This window comes from Ascaphus truei, chromosome 8 (assembly GCF_040206685.1).
Source record: "Ascaphus truei isolate aAscTru1 chromosome 8, aAscTru1.hap1, whole genome shotgun sequence".
NCBI classification, from domain to species: domain Eukaryota; kingdom Metazoa; phylum Chordata; class Amphibia; order Anura; family Ascaphidae; genus Ascaphus; species Ascaphus truei.
In genome coordinates, this window is record NC_134490.1 from 29,266,133 (window position 1) to 29,293,028 (window position 26,896).

Sequence of the window (26,896 nt, forward strand, 5' to 3'; positions counted from 1 at the left end):
CCTGGTTGTAGAGCTGAATATGTATTTTATCAACAATCCAATTCCCACTGTTTTAAAGCCATAATGTGGGGTAATGGTACGCAAAGTTACTCACAGTGAGAGGCAGTTCAGATCCATGTGCGTGCTGAAGAGGTAAATGCAGGAAATCTGTGTGGATATAAAAAACGGAGCACAGCCGCAATGAATATAAGGACTGCAATACCAAACTGAGTTTAAAAACAATTTAATGAAAAATGTGACAACATGGATGGAGTTGAAAAAGTAACTCTAACGCGTTTCACACATCTTCCATCGCTGGAAGATGTGTGAAACGCGTTAGTTATTTTTTCCACTCCATCCATGTTGTCACATTTTTCATTAAATTGTTTTTAAACTCAGTTTGGTATTGCAGCCCTTATATTCATAGCGGCTGTGCTCCGTTTATTTATCCGCACAGATTTCCTAAACTATTAGTGAGGGTTGGGGTTCCTCAGAATTTCACAATATAATTATAGGGTTCCTTAACCAAACAAAGGTTAAAAAATCCCCCCCACTGATCCAAAGTCTTAGTGCCCCCCCACCCCCACTCCCACCCCAATCAACAAATAATGTTTTGCCCACATAGACTGTCATGGGATCCCATCTATAAGAAATCATTTGTCACCAAAGACTTTCATGGGATGCCCTCCCCATAACCTTTCTTTTGATCCCCTCCCCATAACCTTTCATGGGATCCCCTCCCCATAACCTTTCATGGAATGCCCTCCCCATAACCTTTCATGGGATGCCCTCCCCATAACCTTTCATGGGATCCCCTCCCATAGCCTTTCATGGGATGCCCACCCCATAACCTTTCACGGGATGCCCTCCCCATAACCTTTCATGGGATCCCCTCCCCATAACCTTTCACGGGATGCCCTCCCCATAACCTTTCACGGGATGCCCTCCCCATAACCTTTCATGGGATCCCCTCCCCATAACCTTTCACGGGATGCCCTCCCCATAACCTTTCACGGGATGCCCTCCCCATAACCTTTCACGGGATGCCCTCCCCATAACCTTTCACGGGATGCCCTCCCCATAACCTTTCACGGGATGCCCTCCCCATAACCTTTCACGGGATGCCCTCCCCATAACCTTTCACGGGATCCCCTCCCCATAACCTTTCACGGGATGCCCTCACCATAACCTTTCACGGGATGCCCTCCCCATAAACTTTCACGAGATGCCCTCCCCATAACCTTTCATGGGATGCCCTCCCCATAACCTTTCATGGGATCCCCTCCCCATAACCTTTCATGGGATCCCCTCCCCATAACCTTTCATGGGATGCCCTCCCCATAACCTTTCATGGGATGCCCTCCCCATAACCTTTCATGGGATGCCCTCTACAATAAACGACTTGCCGCATAGATTTTCATGGGGTCCTCTCTACAAGAAGTTGTCTCCATAGATATTCATAGAATCCCCCTCTACAGTAAATAATATGTCCCCATAAACTCTTATGGGATTTCCCCTCCATCCAGTATATGGATAAATCGAAGCAAGTAACTTGAACACTATAAACAAGCTTTATTGTACCAACTGTTGTGGTTGTACATGCCATGTAAAAGCATGGTCATTAACAGTGCTTAATTAGTGGAGCTTCAGTGGCAACCTGCCAGTGGCTGATCACATACTGTATTGATCCAGTTCCTCCTCCTGCACTTAATTCTTTAGCTGGAAACAAAGTCTGTGGGGATTTTTATTTTCACAAGCAAAATGTTTTTGGATCGCCTGGAATAAATGCATATATTCTTTCATGACAGCTGACCAACTCAAGTGAGGAAGTGGAATATGAATAAGAGACATAGGAATATGAGAGAGAGATATGAAAGACGATCTGACGGGTGAAAGAAGCATTTCTGGGGGAGAGAGAGAGGGTTCTGAGAGAGTCAAAGAGGGATATGAAAGAGAGGGGGCATGTTTGTCTTGGATAGAGGTATATGAGTGAGAGAGATGGGGGTTAAAGGAGAAAGAGATGGGGTATGACAGAGTTGTATGATAGAGAAGGGGGTCGAGAGACAGAGAGAGAGAGAGAGAGATGTGAGAGAGTGCAATATGTTTGGAAGAGGGATACGAGAGGGGTTATGTGAGAGGGATGAGATGAGTGAAGAGGGGAAAATTGTGTGTGTGTGTGTGTGTGTTTTAGAGTGATATAGGACTGAGGCATCTATTCAATATACTGTGGAGCTGTCTTCCTCTTGCTTTGGAAGATTTAAGCTCCAGGAGTCGATCTCTTCTCCAAAACTGTGAAGGCGGCTTCACTTGCATACTGATCAGAGAAGTATAGAAAGGGGTATGAGACAGACCCTTATTCAATATGATGTTAACAGAGCTACTGCGTTTCCACCACCCCATATCCAACTCTGTTAAAATACAATTAACAAAGTTAAACACAGCAGGACTGCAGCTTTAATTCTGAACCAGTATTAATCATAACACTCATTACTGCAGATCCTACATAATCCAGCTGTACACTGTGTTCTGGCCATGGAAATGATCACTCATATTCTACTATTTGGTTTGTCACTCCTGTTTGGGAATTCGTCGTTATGTTTTGCCCATCAGCTCCCTGGAGTTATCAACATTATATGGAAAACAGAACATCTTGGGGGTGCACATAGTCATTTCGAAAAGCTCAAATTTATAATGCATTAACAATAACGTACATAGATATTTTTTTTTTGAGAGGATAAGTTTTAGGTGCCATAAATTTGAGGTTACAATAAAGTTTTTGATGCACAGGGGAGCCAAGGGCCCATGTTGACTAAACAATGCTATTCCATAAGACGCTTTCCAGCACCAGAAGACACCATGGCTCATATTTAGTAAGAGGTGTTATGCCATTAAATACCTCCTGGCAGACACAGCACATTCATTTAAATGCGACATTAGGGCCAAATATCCTAAGCAGTCTTTTGCCATAAGAGATATTTAAGTCAATAGACTGTTAGGTAGGTTCCAGCACCAGCTGGTGTCTTATAACAGAAGACTGCTTTGTAAATATAGGCCACAGTTGCTTCTGGTGCCGAAGTTGTCCTATGGAATAGCACCACTTGGTAAATATGAGTCCAAGTGCTAAGGTCACTTGTAGCTAACATTTTCACTCTCACTCATTTTCTGTGAGCCTCACTGATTTTGAGACCATCTCAGTGATTTTGAGACCATCTCAGTGATTTTTTAGCATCGTAGGCCAGGAGTGGTCCACCCTATCACACCTTTTAATAATATAATGTATAACCCTGTTCATTTAATGTAACCATGTCTTGTCATAACTCTGTGCCCAGGACATACTTGAAAAGAAGAGGTAACTGAATATATTACTTCCTAGTAAAACATTTTATAAATAAAGTCTACCCCACTGTCTTTTTTTGTGGGTGTTCTGAGGGTGCACTTCAAGGTCCAAGCGTTGCTGTGTAATGGCAAAGGAAACATGCTTGTTTAAAATAGATAGGAAGGTAAAAGGTGTTAACATTGTATTGCAAGTCATTACCCAGAATCCTTGTCTTCATGTGAACCACTGTATGATTTGACAATGAGGGGGATTGAACTAGATTTGGGGACCTGTGGAAGACATGCAGAAACACTAACTAATAACTTTGAAGGCAGCTTTACCCAAGTTTATTATAAAGCCAACTACCGTGAAGGTGAAGTATTAATGGCCATTGATTGGATGGGGATTGACTGTAATTGTCTTGTCTGAAGATAGTCAATATAATTAGGACACATTCTCAAGACGGACTGTGGTATAAATTGGAGAAGACAAGACAGAGAATTCAGCACAGCTGTTTACAAAACCTTCAGACGTACTTGAGGAAATGTTCCTATTTATGCCTAAGTGCAATTGCACAGAGCAAGCCAAAAAAAACAACCTTTTGTGAACAATTTCTCAATCTAAGGTTTTCTTAAACAAAGCTAACCGTGGTACAAGCTACTTTAGTTTTTGCTTACTTTATTATTTCAATTTTTTAAAATTAATTACACATTTGTTTTTCTTAGGGTCTTCTGAGAAGGGAAGTTTTTGCCAATTATAATTCTCTACACTTATCCCACCCTGTCCTTATCAGAGAGTCAATTAAGGGGGAGAAAGGGGTTTTTACTTGTGCAAACTCTTGTTGAACACAGAGTAATCACACATACAGTAAGGGAGCAGCCATAGGAAATCAAAACCCCTCACAATTCTCAACTAATCGTGTTTACAAACTAATGTTAAAAAGTAGATTTTTACAATAAAGGCATCTGTTTCCCAGATTTAACCATTTACACATGACACTGTCTCTGGGTAATGTTACGTCTAGGAGGGACTGCACCATTTATAATCCTGCAAACACATGGAAAATTGTAGAAGGGAGAAAGTACAATATATTTTTAAGTTAAGTCTCTTGGTAATTAGGAAGTGTTGTCGGGTATTGTTACAAAGCTGAGTGCGTTGCAGAGCGCTCTGGCACCTAAGGGGTTAAGAGCGGGGCGTAGAAAAATTGCAACTTTAAGAATCCGAAAAGTTTATCTTTATTCTAACTCCGCATTCAAACATCTGGGTTCTGCGGGTTAATACACAGTTCCATGCATAATTCATGTATTTACACAAACCCTCTATAATAATGGAGTTGGACTTTATTAGATTGGAAAAATCAGTTTAAAAAGATCTTAAACCTATCATATTAAAGGGTCTCATGGGTAAACTGAAATGGTACGGTGGGGGAATAAATGGATTATTGCAAGAACTGTGGCCAGTGAGAAATGTAGGAAGCGGCTGTTACATATGGTTAACGGGATGGAGAGGTATTTTCTCACCAGACAGATGTTTGGTGGAAGCAGAGATTTGGGATGCATGGGAAATACATTTGTGACATAAGCAAGAGAATCCACTGAGTAGGTGAGAGGTATGATTTGGTGACTTAAAAGGTAGTGGTACTGTGCCTAATTTAAAGGTATTTTGGTTCAGTAAAAATTGTGGGACATCATCCTGGATTGTATTTTGGAAAGCTTTAAGTAATGTTTATGGTGTAGCAATAGAGAAGGAATGGGGCTCACTTATTGGAAGAGGGTCTTAGACCTTTTTGAAAATGGTCTTACTGATTGTCAGAGAGTCCCACTAAATGGGAAGAGGGTCTTGCTTACTGTGATGGGGTCTTTCTTAATGGGATGAGGGTCCCACTAGTTGAAAGGGGGTCACACTCAATGAAAAGGGGTACCACTCATTAGAAGGGCTTTCACTCGTCGGAAGGAGTCTTGCTCATTGGAAAGGGTCTCACCTGGAAGGGGCTTTGACAAATATGAGTGAGTTACACTCGAAAGGGGGTGCCACTCGATGGGAACTGGTTATCACTCCATGGCAAGGGTGTCTCACTCATTGAAAAGGGGTTTCACTCAATAGGAACAAGTTTCCTTCATTGGAAGAGAGTCTTGCTCAATGTGAATAAGGTCTTACTGATTGTAAGGGATCTCATCATCCAATAGGAAGGGAGTTTAACTCATTGATATGGAGTCTTACTCATTGAAAAGGATTCTCACTCACTGATAAGGGTCTCACTCTTTGGGAAGCCAGTCTCGCTCATTGGAGGGCAGGTCATTTATTTGGAGGGCGTCTCACTCATTGGATGGCTCATCTATTTTAGTATTATTTGTCTTATAGACTTCAATGCATTTTCACTCTTCAAACGTTTTCTGAATTAAGGCATCAAATGCATTAAACATACAGTATGTCACTGCCATTAGCTCAGTTTTGTACCAGATTTTAGAAATTTGACTTTTAGGTGTACAAGTTCTCACCTCTGCTTATATATTCTTGTTTACAGAGGTCCCGGGAGACTTTTGACCTCAGCCCTTGCTCAGTCTCTCCTTCTCTGAGCGCTATCAAAAGGCGTTTTTCCGGGACCCCTCAACTACCACCCCTCACCCATCGTCAAGTTGGCGATGCCAACAAGTCTGAACCTGAGCCTACTTCCCGCGTTGTGTTCACTATCGAAGAGATTGACCCAGGAATATATGAAGATCCTTCATCTGACTACTTAAGGTAAAGGAGTGTGTGTATAAAGTATATATATATATTATGTATTTAAACATACATGCATCTACAGGGGTGCAGCACCCATATAAGAAAAATAGAACAGACTTCCAATGTCAGCAGTATATAACCGTTAATAACCATGTGTGGGTCTGTGTGTATCTGTACATGTTTAAGTGTGTATGTGCATGTCTATATCACCATCATCTCTTGAAGGGCTCCCCAATGATCTTCCAGGTACGGTACTGCGGTTACAAGTCTCTCTTTTTCACGTTGCTCCAACAAAGTTTCTGATTTCATCCTCCAATCTTACCTTTGGTTGTCATCTTTGATATTTTGATACCCCTGGAATCCAGTTGATGTACCTGATTGTATATATCAGCGTGCCTGTGTTTATAGTGTGGAAATTAGTACATACGTACGTGTGTGTGTTGTGTGTGCGTTATTGTGTGTTTGAATTGTGCAGAGAGGCTATATACGTGTGTGTACAGTGGCTTGGAGAAGTATTCACCCCTACCAATAATGTCACAAGTTGTTGAATTACAAATAATGTATGTGCATTTTTTCAAACTAATTGTTTTTATTCAAAGATGCAGAGCTGTAGTGGTTAAACTAAACACTGTTCTATGAGGATGAGGTTAAATGTCAGTAAAGGGGGGAAAAAGAGTGGAAAAAAATGGTTGCATAAGTACTCAGCCCCTTAGGTCAGTACTTTGTAGAATCACCTTTTGCAAAAATTACTGCTATGATTTGATTTGTTTTTGGAACAGTCTCTACTAGCTTTGCACAATAGGATGGTGACCTTTTTGCCCATTTTTCACGTGACAATTGATCCAGTTCTGATAAGTTTGTTGGTGATCTTCGATGAACTGCAATCTTCAAGTCTAGTCATAAATGTTCAATTGGATTAGTCAGGATTTTGACTGGGCCACTCAAGAACATTTAATTCTCTTCTTGTTCAACCATTCCAATGTGGCTTTCTGCTTCGGGTCCTTGCCAAGCTGAAATGTGAATTTCCTCCTCAGTTTCAGAGCTTTGGCAAACTCAAACAGGTTTCCCTCAAGGATTCACCAGTAGTTTGCTCCAACCATTCTCCCCACTATCCTGACAAGTTTCCTAGTCCCTGCTGAAGAGAAGCGTCCCCATAACATGATGTTGCCACCACCATGTGTGACAGCTAAATTTAGATGACCGATACTTTATCCTATATCCATACTTGCCGTATATTGTTGCTGCCCTAGGCCAGGGCGTATCGGGCATAATGGGAAATCCGCCACTGATCCCAACTGTCACACATGGTGGTGGCAACATCATTTTATGGGGACGCTTCTCTTCCACAGGGACTGGGAAACTTGTCAGGATAGTGGGGAGAATGGATGGTGCAAACTACTGGTGAATCCTTGAGGGAAACCTGTTTGAGTCAGCCAAGGCTCTGAAACTGAGGACGAAATTCACATTTCAGCAGGACAATGACCCAAAGCAGAAAGCCAAAGCCACACTGGAATGGTTGAACAAGAAGAGAATTAATGTTCTTGAATCCAATCGAACATTTATGGTGAGACTTGAAGATTGCAGACCATCGATGATGCCCAATAAACTTCTCAAAACGGGATCAATTTTCAATGGGCAAAAAGGTCACCATCCTACATACTGTGCAAAGCTAGTAGAGACCAATCCAAAAAGACGCATAGCACTAATTGCTGCAAAAGGGGCTTCTACCAAGTAGTGACCTTAGGGGCTGAATACTTATGCAACCAGTACATTTCCTTTGCTGCCATTCAACCTCCCCGTATAACAGTGTTCAGTTTAACTACTACAGCTCTGTAGCTTAGAATAAAAATATTTCGTTTGAAAAAATGCGCATACATTATTTGTAATTCAACAATTTGTGAGATTATTATTGGTAGGGGGTGAACACTTCTGCAAACCACTGTATATATATACTTGGGGAGTCGACAGGGCAATTATTTTTGTAACCACAAATTGTTACCCTATTGCTACCAGTGGAATTGGGGAATAACAATGGTACAGACATAGAAATCTTTAAAAACAATCCTTCTGAATAGCATGAAAATAAGATGTATAGATTGGATGGAGGAGGGTGTTTATCTGTAACACAGACATACATATTTCAGCAGAAAAGGGTCACTGTAAATTTCAAGTTAATAATTGCTTTTTTTTTTTTTCAAGCTGCCTATTTTCTTGCAACATTTCAAGTACTTTTCATGCCAGGAAACTGGGAGATTAAACAGCTTGAAAACACAAATCAGACTCCCTTAAACCAATGTAATTGTTTGGCTATATTGATTTCTTTAGAAATTACAAGTTTTTATTTTCTGCAGGGGGTGGGGGGAGTAAATTCCTTGTGACCGTCCTCTCTGTCAGACGGGCAATAGGTAAATAAATGCAGGAGGAGTGGGACAGGCACTATTATTGCACAAAGTCGTTCTCAACACACAGTGACCCAAGACAAAACGGAAAGAGAAGGTCTTTGGAAAAAATCATCCATCACCAAGATTTGAACATGTAAATTCAAAAAAGGTTGGACATGTTTTAGAAAGGGAAGGTATACCGGGATATACCAAATAAGTAAACATGGGAAGGCTGTTGATCCAGGGAGTAATCTGATTGCTATTATTGGAGTGAGGAAGGAATTTATTCTTCCCCTTATGAGAAATAATTGGGTAATGTTTCACTGGTGGTTTTTGTTTGCCTTCCTCTGGATAAAAATACGGTAAATACAAATGTAGGATTAAGTACCTGTCGTCTGAATTTAACATGGGTTGAACTCGATGGACATATGTCTTTTTTCAACCTCATCTATTATGCATGTAACTATGTTACTATGTCATCGTTATTGGTTCATTTTGGTTCTAGGGGGGACTGTAGCTGTAAACACGACAAGTGGCAGCAGGAGGGATCTGCACTTGAAGCTCACATCCAGTATTGGGGCTCAGTGGGAGCCTGGTTAGGGGTTCAGCCTGGTTAGGGGTCCAGCCTGGTTAGATATCAGGACTAACTCCCTCCCTGGAAACCTGATTTTGTAATGTCACTGCCTTTTAAAGTAGATGCACCATATCTCTGTAAGTCTCCCAACACCTCACTTAGATTGTAAGCTCTGCAGAGCAGGGGTTTTCTCTTCCTATTTGTGGGCTGTATGTTTAAACAACGTATTGTATTATAATTTCCTGTATTAAAATGTAAGTGTATGGTCAGTATTAGTATGGTGAATACATCCAATATTCCTGCGTATAACAGGAGGAAAACCCTGAGTCTGAGCACTCCATTTTCTCCAGTGCTTTAAATAACAAAGTGTTGTGAAAAAAACATTTATCCTATGCCAGTTATTATTGCAGAAATAATCCTAATAATTTGAATATCACTGTGTGAAGCTTTTTTTGCTGACCTTTAAAAATAAATAAATGAAAGGTAATGGAAGTGTTCCCCTAACAAAAATGTGCACCCCCACATTATCGTCCAGCTGTATAAAAGGACAGGTGTAGATTTATCAATTACCTTGATTGATAATCCAGTCCTTTCCCCTTAGCCTGGCTATAGGATTTCTACCCTGCGGTGTCTCTTGCCTGCTTCAATTGCTCCATCAATTCCAGATTGATCTTAAATATCCAGCAGCAAAAAGAAAAGGGTCGTCTAAAAAGGGTGAAAAATAATAGCAAGGTATGGTAATGAAATACATCACACCAACGGCGACTGCTTGCCTTGCTAGTGCCGCCAAGCTATTAATCATAGTGGAATGTTTTAAAGAGTGAGACCCAGAGCAAGAAACAAAATGCACCAGATGAAAAATACACGTCCCCAGAGAGAGTGAAAGGCAACATTTAGTTTGCTGGGAAAGTGACAGGTTTTTTCTGCTTTGCTGAGAAGCCCCTGAGCATAATTTTAGGAGGAGATGAATAATACAGACGGCTGGTGTGTGCGAGTGGTGGCAAGGACAGACGTGACAAAGTGTTGGGCTAAGTCACTGCTCTCCCACTTTAGAGAAGGGAAGGACCAAACTGTTTGTCAGTGTCACTGGCTTGTTAACAAAGTGCATACAGTAGTAATAGTTTATAGTGTGTATATATTATTATTGCTGTTTATAAAGCGCCAACATATTTCGCAGCGCTGTACAATTTTATATATATATATATAATCAAAAAATAAATAGATGATACCGTTCTGTGGCTAACGAAATGCTTTTATTTGTGCGAGCTTTCGAGATACACTGATCTCTTCTTCCGGCGATGTTACAATGAATGAAGCAAGCAAAAGCTATACTATAAACAGTGTCTATTGGAATGTTATCTGTGCTGGTCCTTCCCCCGGTGTGGATGTGTTTTATGGCTGGAGGTGTCAAAAGGTTCCTGAAAGCAAGTGATGAAAGAGTGTGTATGTGTATCAGTGTGAATTAACATGAATGGAGAGCCCACAGTATATACAGTGCTTTACAAAAGGTGTGTGTGGAGTGAGAGGGATATAAATGGTGTGGGTGGGTGTGGAAATGTGAGAGTTAGTAGCATAACTAAAAGTGTGTGTGGATACTATGTGATCCCTATTGGTGTATAGGGATGGAAAAACAAGGAGTATAAGTGTGTGTGAGAGACAGCTGTGTGTGCATACATATAGCACAGTATGTACAGACATGGCCTATAGCGCTCATGGGAAGAGAGTTCACTTGTGTCAGTAATGACTCATATTATTTCGATCTCTGTTTAGGCCACCGCTAAGTGTCCCGAACAGTTGCATAAATTTGCACACTTTCATCACTTGCTTTCAGGAACCTTTTGACACCTCCAGCCATAAAACACATCCACACCGGGGGAAGGACCAGCACAGATAATATTCCAATAGACACTGTTTATAGTATAGCTTTTACTTGCTTCATTCATTGTAACATCGCCGGAAGAAGAGATCAGTGTATCTCGAAAGCTCGCACAAATAAAAGAATTTCGTTAGCCACAGAACGGTATCATCTATTTATTTTTTGATTATATATATATAATTTCACCCAGATCCAAAGGACAGGAAAAGAAGACAGAACATAAGATAAGTCAACAAAAGCTATGTTACTGCATTCAATAAATTAAATCTAACTTTCCTGGGCTAACCTGGAGCCCCTTCATCAGGGAAATGTGTGTGTGATGTCTATTAAATCAGAAAACAATGAAAATCATATAAAAAAAGAAACATAAATATAAATCGGCACTCGAAGGTAGGCATGTCAGAAAAGGAGATTTTTAATCACTTAACCAGTTATAAAAAAATTAAATCATGAAAAAAGCAGAAAATTTCACAAAAGAGAAAAGGATTTGGAAAAATAAAAAAGGGAACATACAGTATATATACCCCAGCAATCTCCACCCATAAAGTGCTCATGTTTAGTCTCCAAAAGAGTCCAGCTTACTTACTCCAAATAAGCATAACAAAGCAATTTTCCCCCAAAATTATTTTCATTTCCAAATAAATCTACAAAATTGATATTGTCATTTCGTCCATTATTTACACATGAGCTACCCAACACATACATAGTGACATGACTTCCCAAAATACACCACAAATGCAAAAATATTAATCAACATATCATTCATACAATACAATATATATATATATGAAAGAAAAAAGGCGCAATCCTGTATAGCAATAAAAAACAGGAAAATATATTAATTAAGCAAGGAAGGCTAGTTATTAATTAATTAATAAATTTTCCTGTTTTTTTTATTGCTATACAGGATTGCGCCTTTTTTCTTTTTTTTCTTTCTTCCATTTAATCAGGATAGGCATATCCTCATTAGGGCTGCATCCTGCTTGCTCATTTCACCTGGGTCAGTGCATTTAATACCCATTTGCTCACTTATAATATTATCAAATATATATATATATATATAATCATTAAGATGGCATTACAGCAATAATAGTCCTTTTGTTACAGGAAGACAGATCCTGGAAATGTCCTAATTGGAATCATTAATGCACAATATGTTGCTGCTACGGTGATCATGCAGCAAAATCAGTGTTGTATCTTTCTCTAAAACGTATCACTTTTATTTTCTCATTCTAAATTGCTTGTGTCACTTGTATATTTTGCCATGTCCTTGTTGTTTGTGTACAGTATCACTCATCTTTAAATGCTATCTGGCCTCTTGTGCATAGTAACTCCATGGCTGGTCGTCAAGGTAGCTTCTGTGCCTCTCATAAGCCGCAATTTCTCACTTGTCTCCTTTTTCTCACACAAGTATGTCTCGCATCACAGCCAGTCTTAAAGGTGAAGAATCATACCTCTCTTTAGTTGAATCAAAAGGTAATATACCACATATATAGTTCTCCGTCTGTTTTTACGCATACATGCTCTGTTTCAGACCTTTCTTTCACAGATCACCTGCTATGTTTCATGGCTGCAGCCCTTTATTCACAAGAATATTAAGTTTCTGCAGAGTTTTGCATCTCAATAAATAAGTGACACAACGTGTAGAACACCAACGCGCGTTTCACCTCCCATACCAAGGGCCTTCTTCCGGCCAACGGTACTTGACTGCACCTTTTTTTACTTTTATATGTCATTCAACTGGAAGTATTGAAGCAAAATAACTTTTTTTAAATGAAAACACACAATAACTAAAAAAAATGTGTGTGTCTTAAAGAAGTTGCTTTTATAGGAACCACCCATATTTGACGTCTTCAATAAGTCCATGTGGTGCCAACCTATCCAATAAAAATATCTATCGGCTTCTTTTTGTAACACTTTATCAAAATCTCATTTTCTAGTTCCTACAGTATTTCAACATGTAAAACATTTAAAATCTTTTATGGAACCCTCATGTTTTGTATTAAAATGTCTCGCTATCTCATAAAGATAATGTTAGCAACCAGGTGTGTAATACAGTAGCTAGGCACTAGGCCCAGCACAGCCCTCCATCTATTCTGCAAATGATTGATACCATTTGGGAAGTCTGCACTATGGAGAGGATTACCAGCCTAATCCACAACAGATCTCACAAATCTTGCTGTATCTGGTCTGGGATGGGGTTCTCCTCCAACCCGAGGTCCTTGGTACAGGCAGCTGTCACCCAAGTGTTACTCATATGTCATATAATGTACCATCACCTCTAGCAATAACATGACACTTTTTTGCTTTATCGTCTCCGGTGTTATTTTTCTTTTTAATGAAAATTAATATTTTCCATAAATTTTAACGTTGCTTATGTCAATTCCCTTCTTCCATTTTTATACATTGCTCTTTTCAACTTTATTGAGGCTTTCATTTGTATGCCCTAATATTCATCTTCTCAATTCTCTTTTTGTTTTACCAGCATATAACATGGGACACTCACATTGAATCACATATATAAAGCCCTTTGCCTTGCACTTTATAACTTGTCTGACCCTTAATAATCAAGAAAATCCTTTGTGACCTCTATAAATGTATAAGCCTGGCAGGTAAAACATTGCAAAGTACCATTCACTTTTTCCAGCCAAGACTTCTTAGAATTTGGTGCCTCGAAGGGACTCTTTACCAATAGATCTCTTGGGTTTGGAGCCCTTCTAGCCATTTGTGGTTGTTCACCTATCATCTTTTTCAAGTCGTGATCTTGAGTCAAAATATGCCAATATTTATTCAATATTGTTTTGATATAATTTCAACATTCTCCGTACTGACTAATGCATCGAATTGTTGAAAGTTTTTGATTCCAATTTTTACCATATACCCTAGTAAAGATTGCATATCTGGTTATTGCCTTGTTATGGTCTTTCAAAATACTTGTTCTGCTGCATCCTCTCTCCCTAAAACGCACACATTGACCTTAATATAGTCGGATGTTTTCTAATCGCTAAATCATGAAAAACCACCTCCTCTTTACTCTAATTACAAGTTAATTTCAGATTTAAGCTATTTTTATTAAGTATATTCACAAATTACAAAGTTGAGACAAAAAATTAGGATATCATCCGCATATCGAAGCCAGAGTGCCATATGCACCCCATACTCATCCAATGCCCCTGAGAATACCACCCCCTGCTTCCACCAGCCGAGATATGTATAAATTGGGGCTGGATGTTCTCTGTGTCTGCAAATAATATTTTCTATTCTATTCCGGTGTCCGCTCCTTGTGACCTTGGCAAGTCACTCTATCTCTCTGTGCCGCAGGCAACATGAACATAGATTATGCTCATCTGGGCAGGGACTGTGTGTAAAAATCCTACCGTATGTGCTGCGTACCGCGCTCTATACTGTAATTGTGAAGTTGTTTGAGTCCCATCGGGAGAACAGTGCTATTATTCTTGAACACAAACTGTAACAAAGCTATTTCTTTTTTTAATTTATCAAATGTTTTACCAGGAAATAATACATTGAGAGTTACTTCTAGTTTACAAGTATGTCCTAGGCACAGAGTTATGGAGACAATGCATGGTTATATTAAATGAACAAAGGTTATACATTCAATTTCCAGACATTTCATGGACAATTAGAGATATGACTATGGGTGAATGTAACAGAGACTTAAAATGAGAAACTAAAAAGATAGAAATCCTAAGGAAGGGGATAGACCTAAATGATCTACGATTCCTTCTAATTTATTGTTTGTTAGTAATAGACAGGGCCGGCGTGATGGCCATGACAGCGGCCCCTCCACTGAGCACCGTGGTCACAGATGCCCCGCACTCTTCCCCACAACAATGTGAAACTGATTGCCGGGGGAGAGTGCGGGGCCTCGTAAGTGCCCCTTGCATTGTACGGCCGCATCCCCTCCTGTGGTGTCTCGTTATGACGCCGCAACGTCACATGGTGTTGTGTTCCCGTGACACCATGTGACACTGCGTCATTGGAAGAGGAAATGCTGAGCCATACAAGGTAAGAGACCCAGCAAAAGCCCCAACACACAGAGCCATGCAAATTCCCAGCAGGCCCTGGTAGTAGGGTCATTATCCCATAACCCTTTATACTTCTTTATTTATAATCCTATATTTTTTATACTATTCTACATTCCATATAACTGTTACCTCCTTTGTCACGTGGCTTTATCCCAACCTCGTTGTTACTCTGTAGTTCTTTAAGAGCCTTCAATTCATCTTTCATTACATTTGAATGCCTTCTATCCTTTAAATTACCATTTTTAATGCACTTTCAACCAATTACACAGAAACTTGTACATTGGGACAGAAAAATATCGGGCGTTCATATGTAGACGTATTTTTTCAATCTGTAAAGCCTATTCCTGTGCCACTAGAATAAACCGCACTGCTCTCCATTTGAAGGGTCTCCAGATATAACCTATTTCTATCACCATTATCGCACCCTTCTTCTAATAAATCTTCCGAATCTGATATCACTTGTTTTTCAAATATATTAAAATATGCATGATCACATTTCTGTTTGAATCTATTTTGGACAGATTTAATTTATGAGCAAATACAGATGTAGAAAGACTTGCTGTCCTTAGCGTCGCGGACGAACACGCAAAAGCCTGCGGCGCCCGGCATGGTGTCTGCCGCGGTGGAGCTGCAGGGGGTCCATGTTTCTGAATAGGACATCCGCAGCATTAATCCTTCGGTGCTGCGTCTGCACATTGCTGGGGCACCGCAGACACTAAGATTTTGTACATCTGTAGATAAAAATCTTACACTTGTAAATGTCTGACCTTTTGATGTTGAAGAGAACAAAAGGTGTTTACTTAATGAGTCGTCGTTAAGGTGAGGTCAGTGAAGGTTATTACAGTTAGCTCTTTTATAACCTTTTTCATCACCTCTTCTCTTGATATTTGCTTTCTCATGGATTGACTTAACCCCATCTCTCTCTGTCCCTTAAATTGTCTTCTTTCCCCTTCTTGTCTTTTTATACCCTGATCCTGGTTTAAATTGTCCAAAAAGAAAGGGGATGAAGAGATAAGGTCACCTGGAATTACCCCCATGTCGTGAGTCCGTATCGGAGATTTCATACTCTGTTGATTTTATAATAATAACTTCTGAAGCTTGTACCTCTTAATTGCCATTGTTTAAAGGTATATACCTTTGAATTTTCATAGGCCTCCAGATCTCCATTGAGGTTTTTTTCTTTCTTCAATTACATTTCTGATTTACACATTTTTAATTTCTCTTTTAAATTAGCAGTCCAATCTGCTGTTCCCCCCCCCCCTTAATATGTGCATCAATAGAATCCACACAATGATAAGTAATTAGCTAAGTTGCCAATCGATCCGTTCTCCTGTGATCGATCGGCGAAGATTCGGCTCGGGGGGTTCACTAAATGGCTGCAGAGGAGTATTCTGCAGTCAGTGAAATGCATTTGCATATTAATATGACAAAGTTCTGTGGGGAAGATCATGTGACCAGGCTGTCACTAGATACAATTGGTGCACTGCTAGAGAGAGGGCATTGCTCAAAAAGGGGTGGGCCAGAGCCTGTTTTAGAAGGGGATGTGACTTTGTAAATGGTTGCTATAGAAACAGAAAATGCTTGTTACATTATAATACATTAAAAATGTCATCGAGTTGTTTTAAAAAAAATAAAAAAAATACTACAAGTATTTTCTCAGAACTGATTTATTAAAACACGCATGTAGGATATTGCTTGGTCTGCAGCTTTAAAGGAGCAATTCATGCGCTTTTTTTTAATGGTTATTTTTTTAACATAGGTTTGAAGCAGGGGGCCTCCGGAGCTGAACCCCATTCATTTCAGCTCCGGGGACCCCATGCTTCCCAAGATACCTCCAAAAGGGCTGCCGGTATTGTGGCAAAGATTAAAGCTCCAACGTCACGCGGACCAGTAGGGAGCCAAACCTGATGACATCACGGCTTCCTATTGGCCTGCAGCGCATGGGAGCTTTGCAACTCCACCATTATGTGAACCCATCTAGCCGAGTGGAGTGGCTACCAACACATGGGGTTCAGCTCCGGAGACCCCCTGCTTCATTTGTATGCAAAATAATAGACAAAAATGGGGGGAATAAGGGTCGCTTGGATTGCCACTTGATCTGCAAATTCAGCTTCTCAAATGAGGGTGTATTACTTATCTCAGCGGTGTGTAAAGTGGGGGGGAGATTTTTCTGGGGGGGTGCGGCGTTGCAGTGGCCCCGCGCTCTTCCCCCAAGCATTTAAATCAACTCTAAACTTACCTTGTCTCTGCCGGCATCAGGACTCGTGTCCATGGCAACGCGGTATCAAATGACGTCACGCTTCAAATGATGTCGCAGGGTGACGTGACATCACATGACCCTGCGTGAGGTAAGTGGGGGGGGCGCACCACCGGGGCAGGTGACGTGACATCACATGACCCTGCGTGAGGTAAGGGGGGGGCGCACCACCGGGGCAGAGGGGGTGCAGCAAAAAATGTTAGCGCGCCCCTGACTTAACTCGTGATGAAACCGGCAAGCTCGGTGAAACGCGTAGAGTGACAACCTGTTGGAGACGTGCGTCATACAGTACGCGACGTGATCGGCACACCCGCCCAAGGAACAAGCCGGAGCAGTTTGCAGAGGCATGGGACGGGAAGGTGCAGTGGAGATCGAGCAGAGGGAACGCCCGGAGATCCTGACCGGTCACAGCTCCAGCTATTGTTTTTAAGGCTCTTTGATCATTGAAACCATGTGAGTGTATTTTCACTTTTGCGTGAGAGAGAAATTCTTTTAGCAGTATACACTGTGGTGTTCATTCATTTACCAGGGAAGGTAACCTAACTCCAGAGATGCATCGCATTCAGAGACAGAAGACACACATACCGCTTTTTCACCAATATTTATTGGGACACGCTTTTAAAGATTTGGGAATTTGTGAGTACCCACTGCACTGAACTTGATATTCACATCATATTGTTTGTGTAAACATATTGCACTATGTTCTGTATGTGTTTTATTTTACATACATCTGCGCTCCCCAATACTTCTGGACTACGACTTGTGTGGGGTTGAGAGAATCCAATCCTTTAAGGGTTTGAGCAGCGAAGAAATATTTTTGCAACATTTACTCGATCACGGGGTGTGTTCTATCTGAACTGTATTTGATCTAAGAGCTGGTTTGGTATACTGTACACCTAGTTCACAGAGAGTGCAGAAGACCTTTTTCCTCATTGATGTTCAGTTGAATCGACTCCAAAGAACATTTTGTGAGTATTTGTTCCCATTTCTTCGAACAATTCTCATTTACTTAATTCAAACCTGGGTTCCATTTCAATTCTCAAATCTTTAGGGGTCATGTTCGATTTGAGATAAACCTCAAGACTTGACCTATCCCATTTCAGTTTTAATGGTTTTATTAACAATTGCTTATGCCTTTGAAACAAAAATCTGTCGTTGGAGATTTTTCATTGATTTTTTTTGTGTGACCATTCACCCAAACCACTAAATACCATACTGACATATTTTTTTCCAGTCTACACTAAGTGCTTTACTGTATGGACAAAATCATGATATCATTTAAATTACCGAACCGCAAAATGTAATCTATGACTAGATCATAAAAATACATTTGTAAAACTACAGAACAAAAGAGCGATCGAAAATCCACTTATCAAAATCCACTTATCACGGATTTATTTTATCTCTCTTTTTTTCTGTCGTTTTTATCAATCGATTGGTAGTGTTTTGTATTTGGGTCGAGGCAAGATGTTTACGGTGTGTTCCTATGGGGAATGCTCCGGTTCTGGGTACAATTACGTCATTAAGTGCCCATGCTGTTCTCAAGTCAGAGACTTTTTTTGGTTGGTATCTGGCAACATTGTCACTATATATTTAATTGGTTCAGTTCTGTTATTGAAGTCCTGATACAGGTGCGATTTAAACACTGAAACGTTGATTTATTGCAGTGGTGCTCAAGATCCCCCCAACAAGTCAGGTTTTAAGGATATCCCAGCTTCAACACAGGTGGCTTCATCACTGACTGTGCCACCTGTGCTAAAGCTGGGATATCCTTAAATCCTGACCTGTTGGGGTGTCATGGGAGACCAGGACTATCCCACAAGGGATCAATTCGCCAGCCAGGAACACAGAGTTAATCAAATGAATTTATTGGAAAAGGGAATATCCACAACTATTTACAGTAAATGAACACACACACTTATAACAGGGAAACTGGGGTTACCCATAAACTCTGTTCTGTCTTCCTGCAGTGTCCTATGCACTTTCCCCCAGTTGCACACAGCTCCATCCCAAGCTGCTTCTTCTTAAGGCTAAGGCCCCACTGCACGCCCGCCTTGCGTCCTGGCGGCGCATGCAAGGCACTTCACCGCGATCTAAGGTCTGTAGGGAGATTTTTTAGGCGCGGCGGGCATGGCCATAATGGGGGCTTGGCCATGTCACATATTTTCTGTTCCGCTTACCATCGTGCATTATCTCACCTTGCTATTAAACAGGAAGAAGGCGATTCTTTAATATTGCCGCCTTACACATGTGACAGCAAAGGACAGTCAGAATGAGAAAATCTTGAAAACGATCCAGCTCCTGAGTGCCCTTCAATTGACACTTTGACTCAGAGTGTAAGTGTAATTGTACCAAATCCAAGGGACAGGAACCAAAGCACAATAAAGCAACAGGAAAAGATCTTAAACTCAACCATGGGCAGAGCTCATACAAACCTTATAAATGCGTTCACCAGGGCTGTACTGCTGCTTTTACAATACAACAACATTCTACTTCATTACCAAGCTGTGGAGGAAGGATACACCCCCCCCCTTGCCGGCGATCTCCCCTCTTTATTGGCTCCCTGCCACACCATGTGACGCGTCGCCGCACGGGATCACAATCCTGTTGTAGCCCCTGCTGGCTGATGCGTCACAGAACGCAGTGAACCAGGAAGCGAGGCGTCACCGGGGACAGCTAGGGAAGAGGTACGGAGCTGGTGGGAGGTCGTGCGCGCCGCCAACAGCAGCGGGGACCTAGCCTAAAAATCTCTTCCACAACTAGCTACTGAGATGAGATTATCTCCTCTGGCTAAGCGTCTCCCTCCCCGCAAAGGTTTGTAATATGACTTTGATTGGTGGGGGGAAAGGCAACACAAACATGGCCACTTGCACAGAATCACAGACCCCTTTGCAGCATTCAAGCTGAAAACAAAATTCACCCCTGGTCCCCTGAAGTGCTGGAACCAGGTTACCCAATACATATACACACAACATCATACAAATGTATTACTGACAGGCAGGGGTAATGGCAGGCACACTTACCCTACCGTCACAGGGGGTCTTGAGGACGGGAGTTGAGCACACCTGTTGTATTGGATATATACCTTTTTATTTGACAAACTGGTTTTCCGTAGATTTCGTCGGATCTGGAATTATTATAGGTTCAGTACCTGTACACTGTGATGCACCCGGCATTTACCTGTGGGGAACCATGATGTATATACTGTACAATGACTGCTCAGGTGTGTATTCCCCTACATACTGCTGGTATTACACCAACATATATATTGTTGAGATTGAAAAGTAGAACCATACTCCGGTATATATAATAAAGGGGTTCTGGGATTAGCTTTGGGTTTTTCCATTTCATTGGCCACAAGAATGAAATAAAGTAGCCGTGTTGGTCCAGTTCCAATAGTGCAAAATAAATGAGTACTCTTTTATTTTGCACTATTTGCCACAAGGCTTTTAAAATATTTACCGTGCACCCCAAAACAGAAACAACCTACCAGAGACTCTCACAGCCACCACCAGTTTAAGTTCTTTCAAATCTAAGGCTGTCTCACATTTTAATCTGGTCTGTAACTTTTACATACGCCCATAATATATATTTTCTTTAACTGTGCGCGCAATGTGTTGTATATAATGTATAACCTGCTCATTTATGTAACTGTATTTGTAACCATGTATTATTTGTCTTAACTCTGTACCCAGGACATACTTGAAAACGAGAGGTAACTCTCAATGTATTACTCCCTGGTAAAATATTTTATAAATAAATAAATAATATACCTCGGTAACGTACACAATTGTATTGCAACATAGCTTGCACAATGTAAATAAAATGCATACACACGTATTAGAAAAAACCCTTTAACCCAGTTCTGCTTGAATCCTCCCCAGACAATTAATTGCCATCTTCGCTATGGCATATGAGTCCTTCATTAATAAAAGTCCCAACTCTCTGAAATACTGCTCTTCAGAGAATTCCCTTTCCTTGGCACCATTAACGGACCATAAATAAGACACGCGGCTGTATAATCAATTAACACTTTTGAGTATGCAGTTCTAATTGGAACAGATAGCACTCTGCAGTGAGAGAGACAGACTTGACAGGCTGTAGGTCCCTGATGTCCTGCTGGGTTTCTGCCGTCTTCATGTGTTCTGACACTCTCGCAGTATCCTGGAAGCGCGTTTCATGTGCTGTAGACTTTTCTCCTCTGGGAGCCGTGCTGCTTTTAGATATTTTCTTGCACCTGTAATTCTGAAGGAATTGAACCATCAAGACATTAGTAGTTAGGGTACGTGCAAGGTGTAGGGAGTGTGGGGGTAGTTATGGTGAGAATAGGGGCGTAGTGAGAATCCGGCCGGGTATTGAGATGAAGGGAAGATATTGTGGTTATAGTGGGAAGGTAGTATGAGGTCCCGAGTATTAATTTTTAATTTTCACACCTAGAGTATCACAACCTTTTTTTTATTTGCATTGCGTTGCAGGGCTCTTGGGCAGCAAATCGGTTAATTAGGGAATATTGGAGTGTTAAGGGTGGTTCATGTTGCCGAAATACTTCCTTAAAGGAGCAATCCATGCAATATCCTACAAGTGTTTTTTCTTTTTTTTTTTAATAAATCAGTTAAATAAATCATTTCTGTATTATTAAATAATACTACTTTTTTTTTTAAAATGCAACGGTTAATGCCATTTTAATTCATTTTAATATACTGAGCAGCCTTTGATTTCGATAGCAGGTTTAGCCCACCTCCCCAGCAGTGGAAGATCTGTGTAACACTTTCCTGTTTGTGATAATTTGTTGCCAATATTCCCAGCAGTTTGGCTGCAAACTGTAAAAATAGACAATGTTACCGTAGTAATATAAGAATACATTGTAGCTGCTGAGTTACACTGACTGAAGGATTTATTGAAACTCAATGGCGGCTATTTAGTGAGCCCTGGGAAACACGATTTTGCTAATCAATCACAGGATAACGAATTGATCGGCAGCTTAGGTAATTAGTTTTCAATCAAAGTAATCAAAGGCTGTGTATATTAAAACAAAATATATATATATCTATATATAGATATATATCTATATATATTTTAACTGCTGCTTGGATTGCCTCTTTAATGGGATTCAGACTATTCAACTCTCACTGATTTTCTTTTTTTCTTTTTTTTTCTGAGTCTCACGGATTTTTCGCATCAGTGGATTCAGGCTTCAATGGAACCTCATTGATAAAAAATCAGGAATTTTGCATGACAGATGGACAAGCTCGGGGGCTAAAATCCGACAATCCTCCAAGTCTCACGGTGTTTACTTCTTTTCTTAAGCGTGCTTCCCTCCTGACTGGCATTTGTGGAGAGACTGGGGAGAAGTGGTGAGGGATGACTGAGCCAGAAGGGAAAGGGTCAAGACAGGGTCAATTATATTGTTGCTTATAAATGCTATATGTGTTATATTTGTGTATATATTATGGTACATTACATATATATACACACGCACACATAGATAAACCCACACACACATGGAGTTAAATAACACACACGTGTGTGTGTGTGTGTGTGTGTGTGTTATTTAACTCGTCGTGTGTGTGTATATATCTATAAATATATATATATATATATATATATATATATATATATATATATATATATATATATATATCACTATATATTGTCACTTGCCTATTGCTGCACCCTGCTACTATCTGATATTGAATATATATATATAAAATTACAGCGCCGTATTAATTGTAAAAGATAAATTAATACATAAATGATCATTGGAAATAAAACAAGACCATGAGATTGCCCAAACAATGCAATATTCAATCCTTACCAATGGTTAAGGTATGAGAGATCACACTGTTAATTAGGTGTGCCAGATACAAACAAAACACAAAACAAACAACATATATGACAAGGGAAATTGGACTGGAAAGAGGGGAATGGAAACACAAGGAAGGAGAAAAAGGGAAGCCAAAAATGTAAAAATAGAGAACCTCAAAATAAAACCACTGGAACTTCCGAACAGCTATCCGCTGTATCAACCACCTTCTTTGATACTTCTAGAAAACAAAAAGGGACAGCGCTGGCTCCATAGTGTAATTGTATAAAGTTTTATTAACACGAGCTAAAATCAGGTCACTCACAGCAATTCGGTAGAACGTGCACATTGGACATAAGCCTCAGTCTCCTGTTGTTTGTCTACCGGTATGGAGCTCCTATCTCGTGGCTGGAGGCATGTGACGATCATCCGCTTCCACAACCGGGTACCTCCGATGATGTGCGACCACACAGCGGTAAGCACACTCCTAGTTCCACAGCTCCCTTCCGTAGTAGCAGATAAACAGTAAAACAGGTTTGTCGCTAGAGTAACGGCGACTTCATCAGAGGTTACCCCAACGCGTCTTACCAGCTCTGCACAATCCTGGTGAGTTGCAGAGGCTTCACGCGATCCCCTGGCATTTAATTTATGCAGGGCCTCTGCATTAACCTTTGCCCCCCCCCCCAAACAAATCCAGCGCACCCCCCACTTTGCACACCGCGGTACTATGGGATGTTATTCCAGAAGACACTCTATGGAATGTAAGTCAATGGGCTATAAGGTCATGTTTATAATTTTTTAAAACCAGAGACAGAACATAAAACACAGACAAAGCTCAGTTTTTAGCACATCCAGTGAGACTCATACACGGTACAGTGCCTAAATATATATGTATAAATATCTAATAAGTAAAATGGTCTTTTAGTTTGACATTTTTGGCCAAAATTGTTGTAAGCCCCTGAGCCAACGCCAAGGCAGACCACATATCAGGGGTCCCTAACGCTAATATAAATTCTTAATAACCTGTGTAATAACAGGAAGAATGATTTATAGTAAATCTGTCAATATTAGTTGCAAAGTTCTGAGTCTGACTGAAGCTTTTATTAACCTGTACATTACCAGGAAAAGCACTCTGTATTAGAGATGTCACAGCCAAACTGCAAGCAGGCAAGTTCCCCTGAGTGGAAGATGCTATGGAGTGAGCCCATAACCATTTAAATGTGGGAGGGGGTGAGCTTAAATTAGGAAGGCGGTTGCCACCCTCCAATCAGCCATGACTAGCTGGACAAGAATTGTAAAACATACTGGACACCTAACAAGCTCCTATTGAACCCCCAAAATGACCACAACATATATATAAGCATATGAGTGTCACAGAGGAGTGCTACTGAGCATGGCAATATATATTTTAAAACCAGAGACAGAACATAAAACACAGACAAAGCTCAGTTTTTAGCACATCCAGTGAGACTCATACACGGTACAGTGCCTAAATATATATGTATAAATATCTAATAAGTAAAATGGTCTTTTAGTTTGACATTTTTGGCCAAAATTGTTGTAAGCCCCTGAGCCAACGCCAAGGCAGACCACATATCAGGGGTCCCTAACGCTAATATAAATTCTTAATAACCTGTGTAATAACAGGAAGAATGATTTATAGTAAATCTGTCAATATTAGTTGCAAAGTTCTAAGTCTGATTGAAGCCTTTATTAACCTGTACATTACCAGGAAAAGCACCGTGTATGAGTCTCACTGGATGTGCTAAAAACTGAGCTTTGTCTGTGTTTTATGTTCTGTCTCTGGTTTTAAAATATATATTGCCATGCTCAGTAGCACTCCTCTGTGACACTCATATGCTTATATATATGTTGTGGTCATTTTGGGGGTTCAATAGGAGCTTGTTAGGTGTCCAGTATGTTTTACAATTCTTGTCCAGCTAGTCATGGCTGATTGGAGGGTGGCAACCTCCTTCCTAATTTAAGCTCACCCCCTCCCACATTTAAATGGTTATGGGCTCACTCCATAGCATCTTCCACCCAGGGGAACTTGCCTGCTTGCAGTTTGGCTGTGACATCTCTAATACAGAGTGCTTTTCCTGGTAATGTACAGGTTAATAAAAGCTTCAGTCAGACTCAGAACTTTGCAACTAATATTGACAGATTTACTATAAATCATTCTTCCTGTTATTACACAGGTTATTAAGAATTTATATTAGCGTTAGGGACCCCTGATATGTGGTCTGCCTTGGCGTTGGCTCAGGGGCTTACAACAATTTTGGCCAAAAATGTCAAACTAAAAGACCATTTTACTTATTAGATATTTATACATATATATTTAGGCACTGTACCGTGTATGAGTCTCACTGGATGTGCTAAAAACTGAGCTTTGTCTGTGTTTTATGTTCTGTCTCTGGTTTTAAAATATATATTGCCATGCTCAGTAGCACTCCTCTGTGACACTCATATGCTTATATATATGTTGTGGTCATTTTGGGGGTTCAATAGGAGCTTGTTAGGTGTCCAGTATGTTTTACATGTTTATAATTTGCCAAACTTAGAATGGGTTAATCTTAAAGCTGATATGGGGGGCGGGGGGCATTGCATGTTTACAAGTCTAAATATCTTTCGCTGTATAGTTTTAAGATTGTTTACATTTTCCATGTCCACAACAGAACCTATTTTTTTTTCTATTACGAGAGTGTCTGAAGTGATACATTTGCCTCATATTCAATTCATGGCCTGTTATAAAATATCTTAAGGGGAATTCTAACAAAAAATTAGAAATGTAAAGGAACTGGGGCATAAGTGAGCTAAAGTTCTGTAAAAAAAAAGTTGCTTTATTGATGGTTGTACCATTGCTACAAGTCATGTCACGGAATACTTAACTGCCTCTACTTGGTGATTTATTCAGGGAAGGCGTTAATAAAAAAAAATGGCTCCTTTGTTTCATTTTCTCTATGAACGGATATTTGTATTACTTTGGTTCCTTTAGATCATTTGATTCCAGAAGTAACTTGGTCTTAAATCAGTTACCTGGTTCATTTAGTGCTTGGCTGTAAGGTTTTAATTAGGTGGGCACATTACAGATGGTTACTCCTCTTGTGCCACATGGTTATTGGAGGTTGCTATGGTGACTTTTGATGTTGCTTTTTATGTTTTAAACCCCTTTGCATTCAGTTAGGGGAAGAGTTATAGGGCAGTAGACGAGGAGTCCTAGGGAGTATTTACAGGAGCAGATAGGGGAGGAGTTATAGGGAGCGGCTATAGGAGACATTAGGGGAAGAGTTACAGGGAGCATTTATAGGGAGCGGCTATAGGAGACATATACGGGGAGGAGTTATAGGGAGCAGTTAGGGGAGGAGTTATAGGGAACAGTCATAGGAGCCGTTAGGGAGGCGCTATAGAAGCCATTTGGGGCGGAGTTATAGGGAGAGGTTATATGAGCAGTTAGTGGAGGCATTATAGGGCAAGTAGAGGAGGGGTTATAGGACAAGTTAGGGGAGGAGTTATAGGGAGCAGTTAGGGGAGGAGTTACATGGAGAGGTTATAAGAGCAGTAAGGGGAGGGGTTATAGAGAGAGGTTATGGGAGCAGTTATATGGAGCAGTTAGGGAAGAAGTTGGAAGTCCTTCTGGCAGTGTAGTGTATAAATATCCACACTGGTCCTGGAGCATTTAATGGCGTTTGGTTTGATATCAGGTTACTCTGTATAAAGGATCAGCAGCTGTTTTAAGAGTCTAATTATCTGTTGGTATTAGGTGCATTTTCTTAGCAAAGCTACAGGGGGTTCAAAGCCAGACAGCTTCTTTTAATTAAAATCCCCATCCCGATCTTTTAAATGGCATCAAGTTGTTTTTATCTTCTTCCTCTCCGTACCTGTTATCCTCTCTTTCTCCCTTATCTACTCACGCTTATACCTCTCTCTCTCCCTCTCTCTC

At 40.5% G+C, this 26,896-nt stretch overlaps 1 protein-coding gene across 2 annotated transcripts in view; it reads left to right on the forward strand.

Moving 5' to 3' along the window:
• PDE4C (phosphodiesterase 4C) overlaps positions 1 to 26,896 on the forward strand; it is a 322,499-nt gene that overhangs the window by 72,654 nt on the left and 222,949 nt on the right. For both annotated transcript variants that reach the window (XM_075611049.1, XM_075611050.1), the window contains one exon: positions 5,820 to 6,037. In XM_075611049.1, coding sequence (XP_075467164.1) covers positions 5,820 to 6,037 — 218 coding nt within the window. The remainder of the gene's footprint in view (positions 1 to 5,819; positions 6,038 to 26,896) is intronic.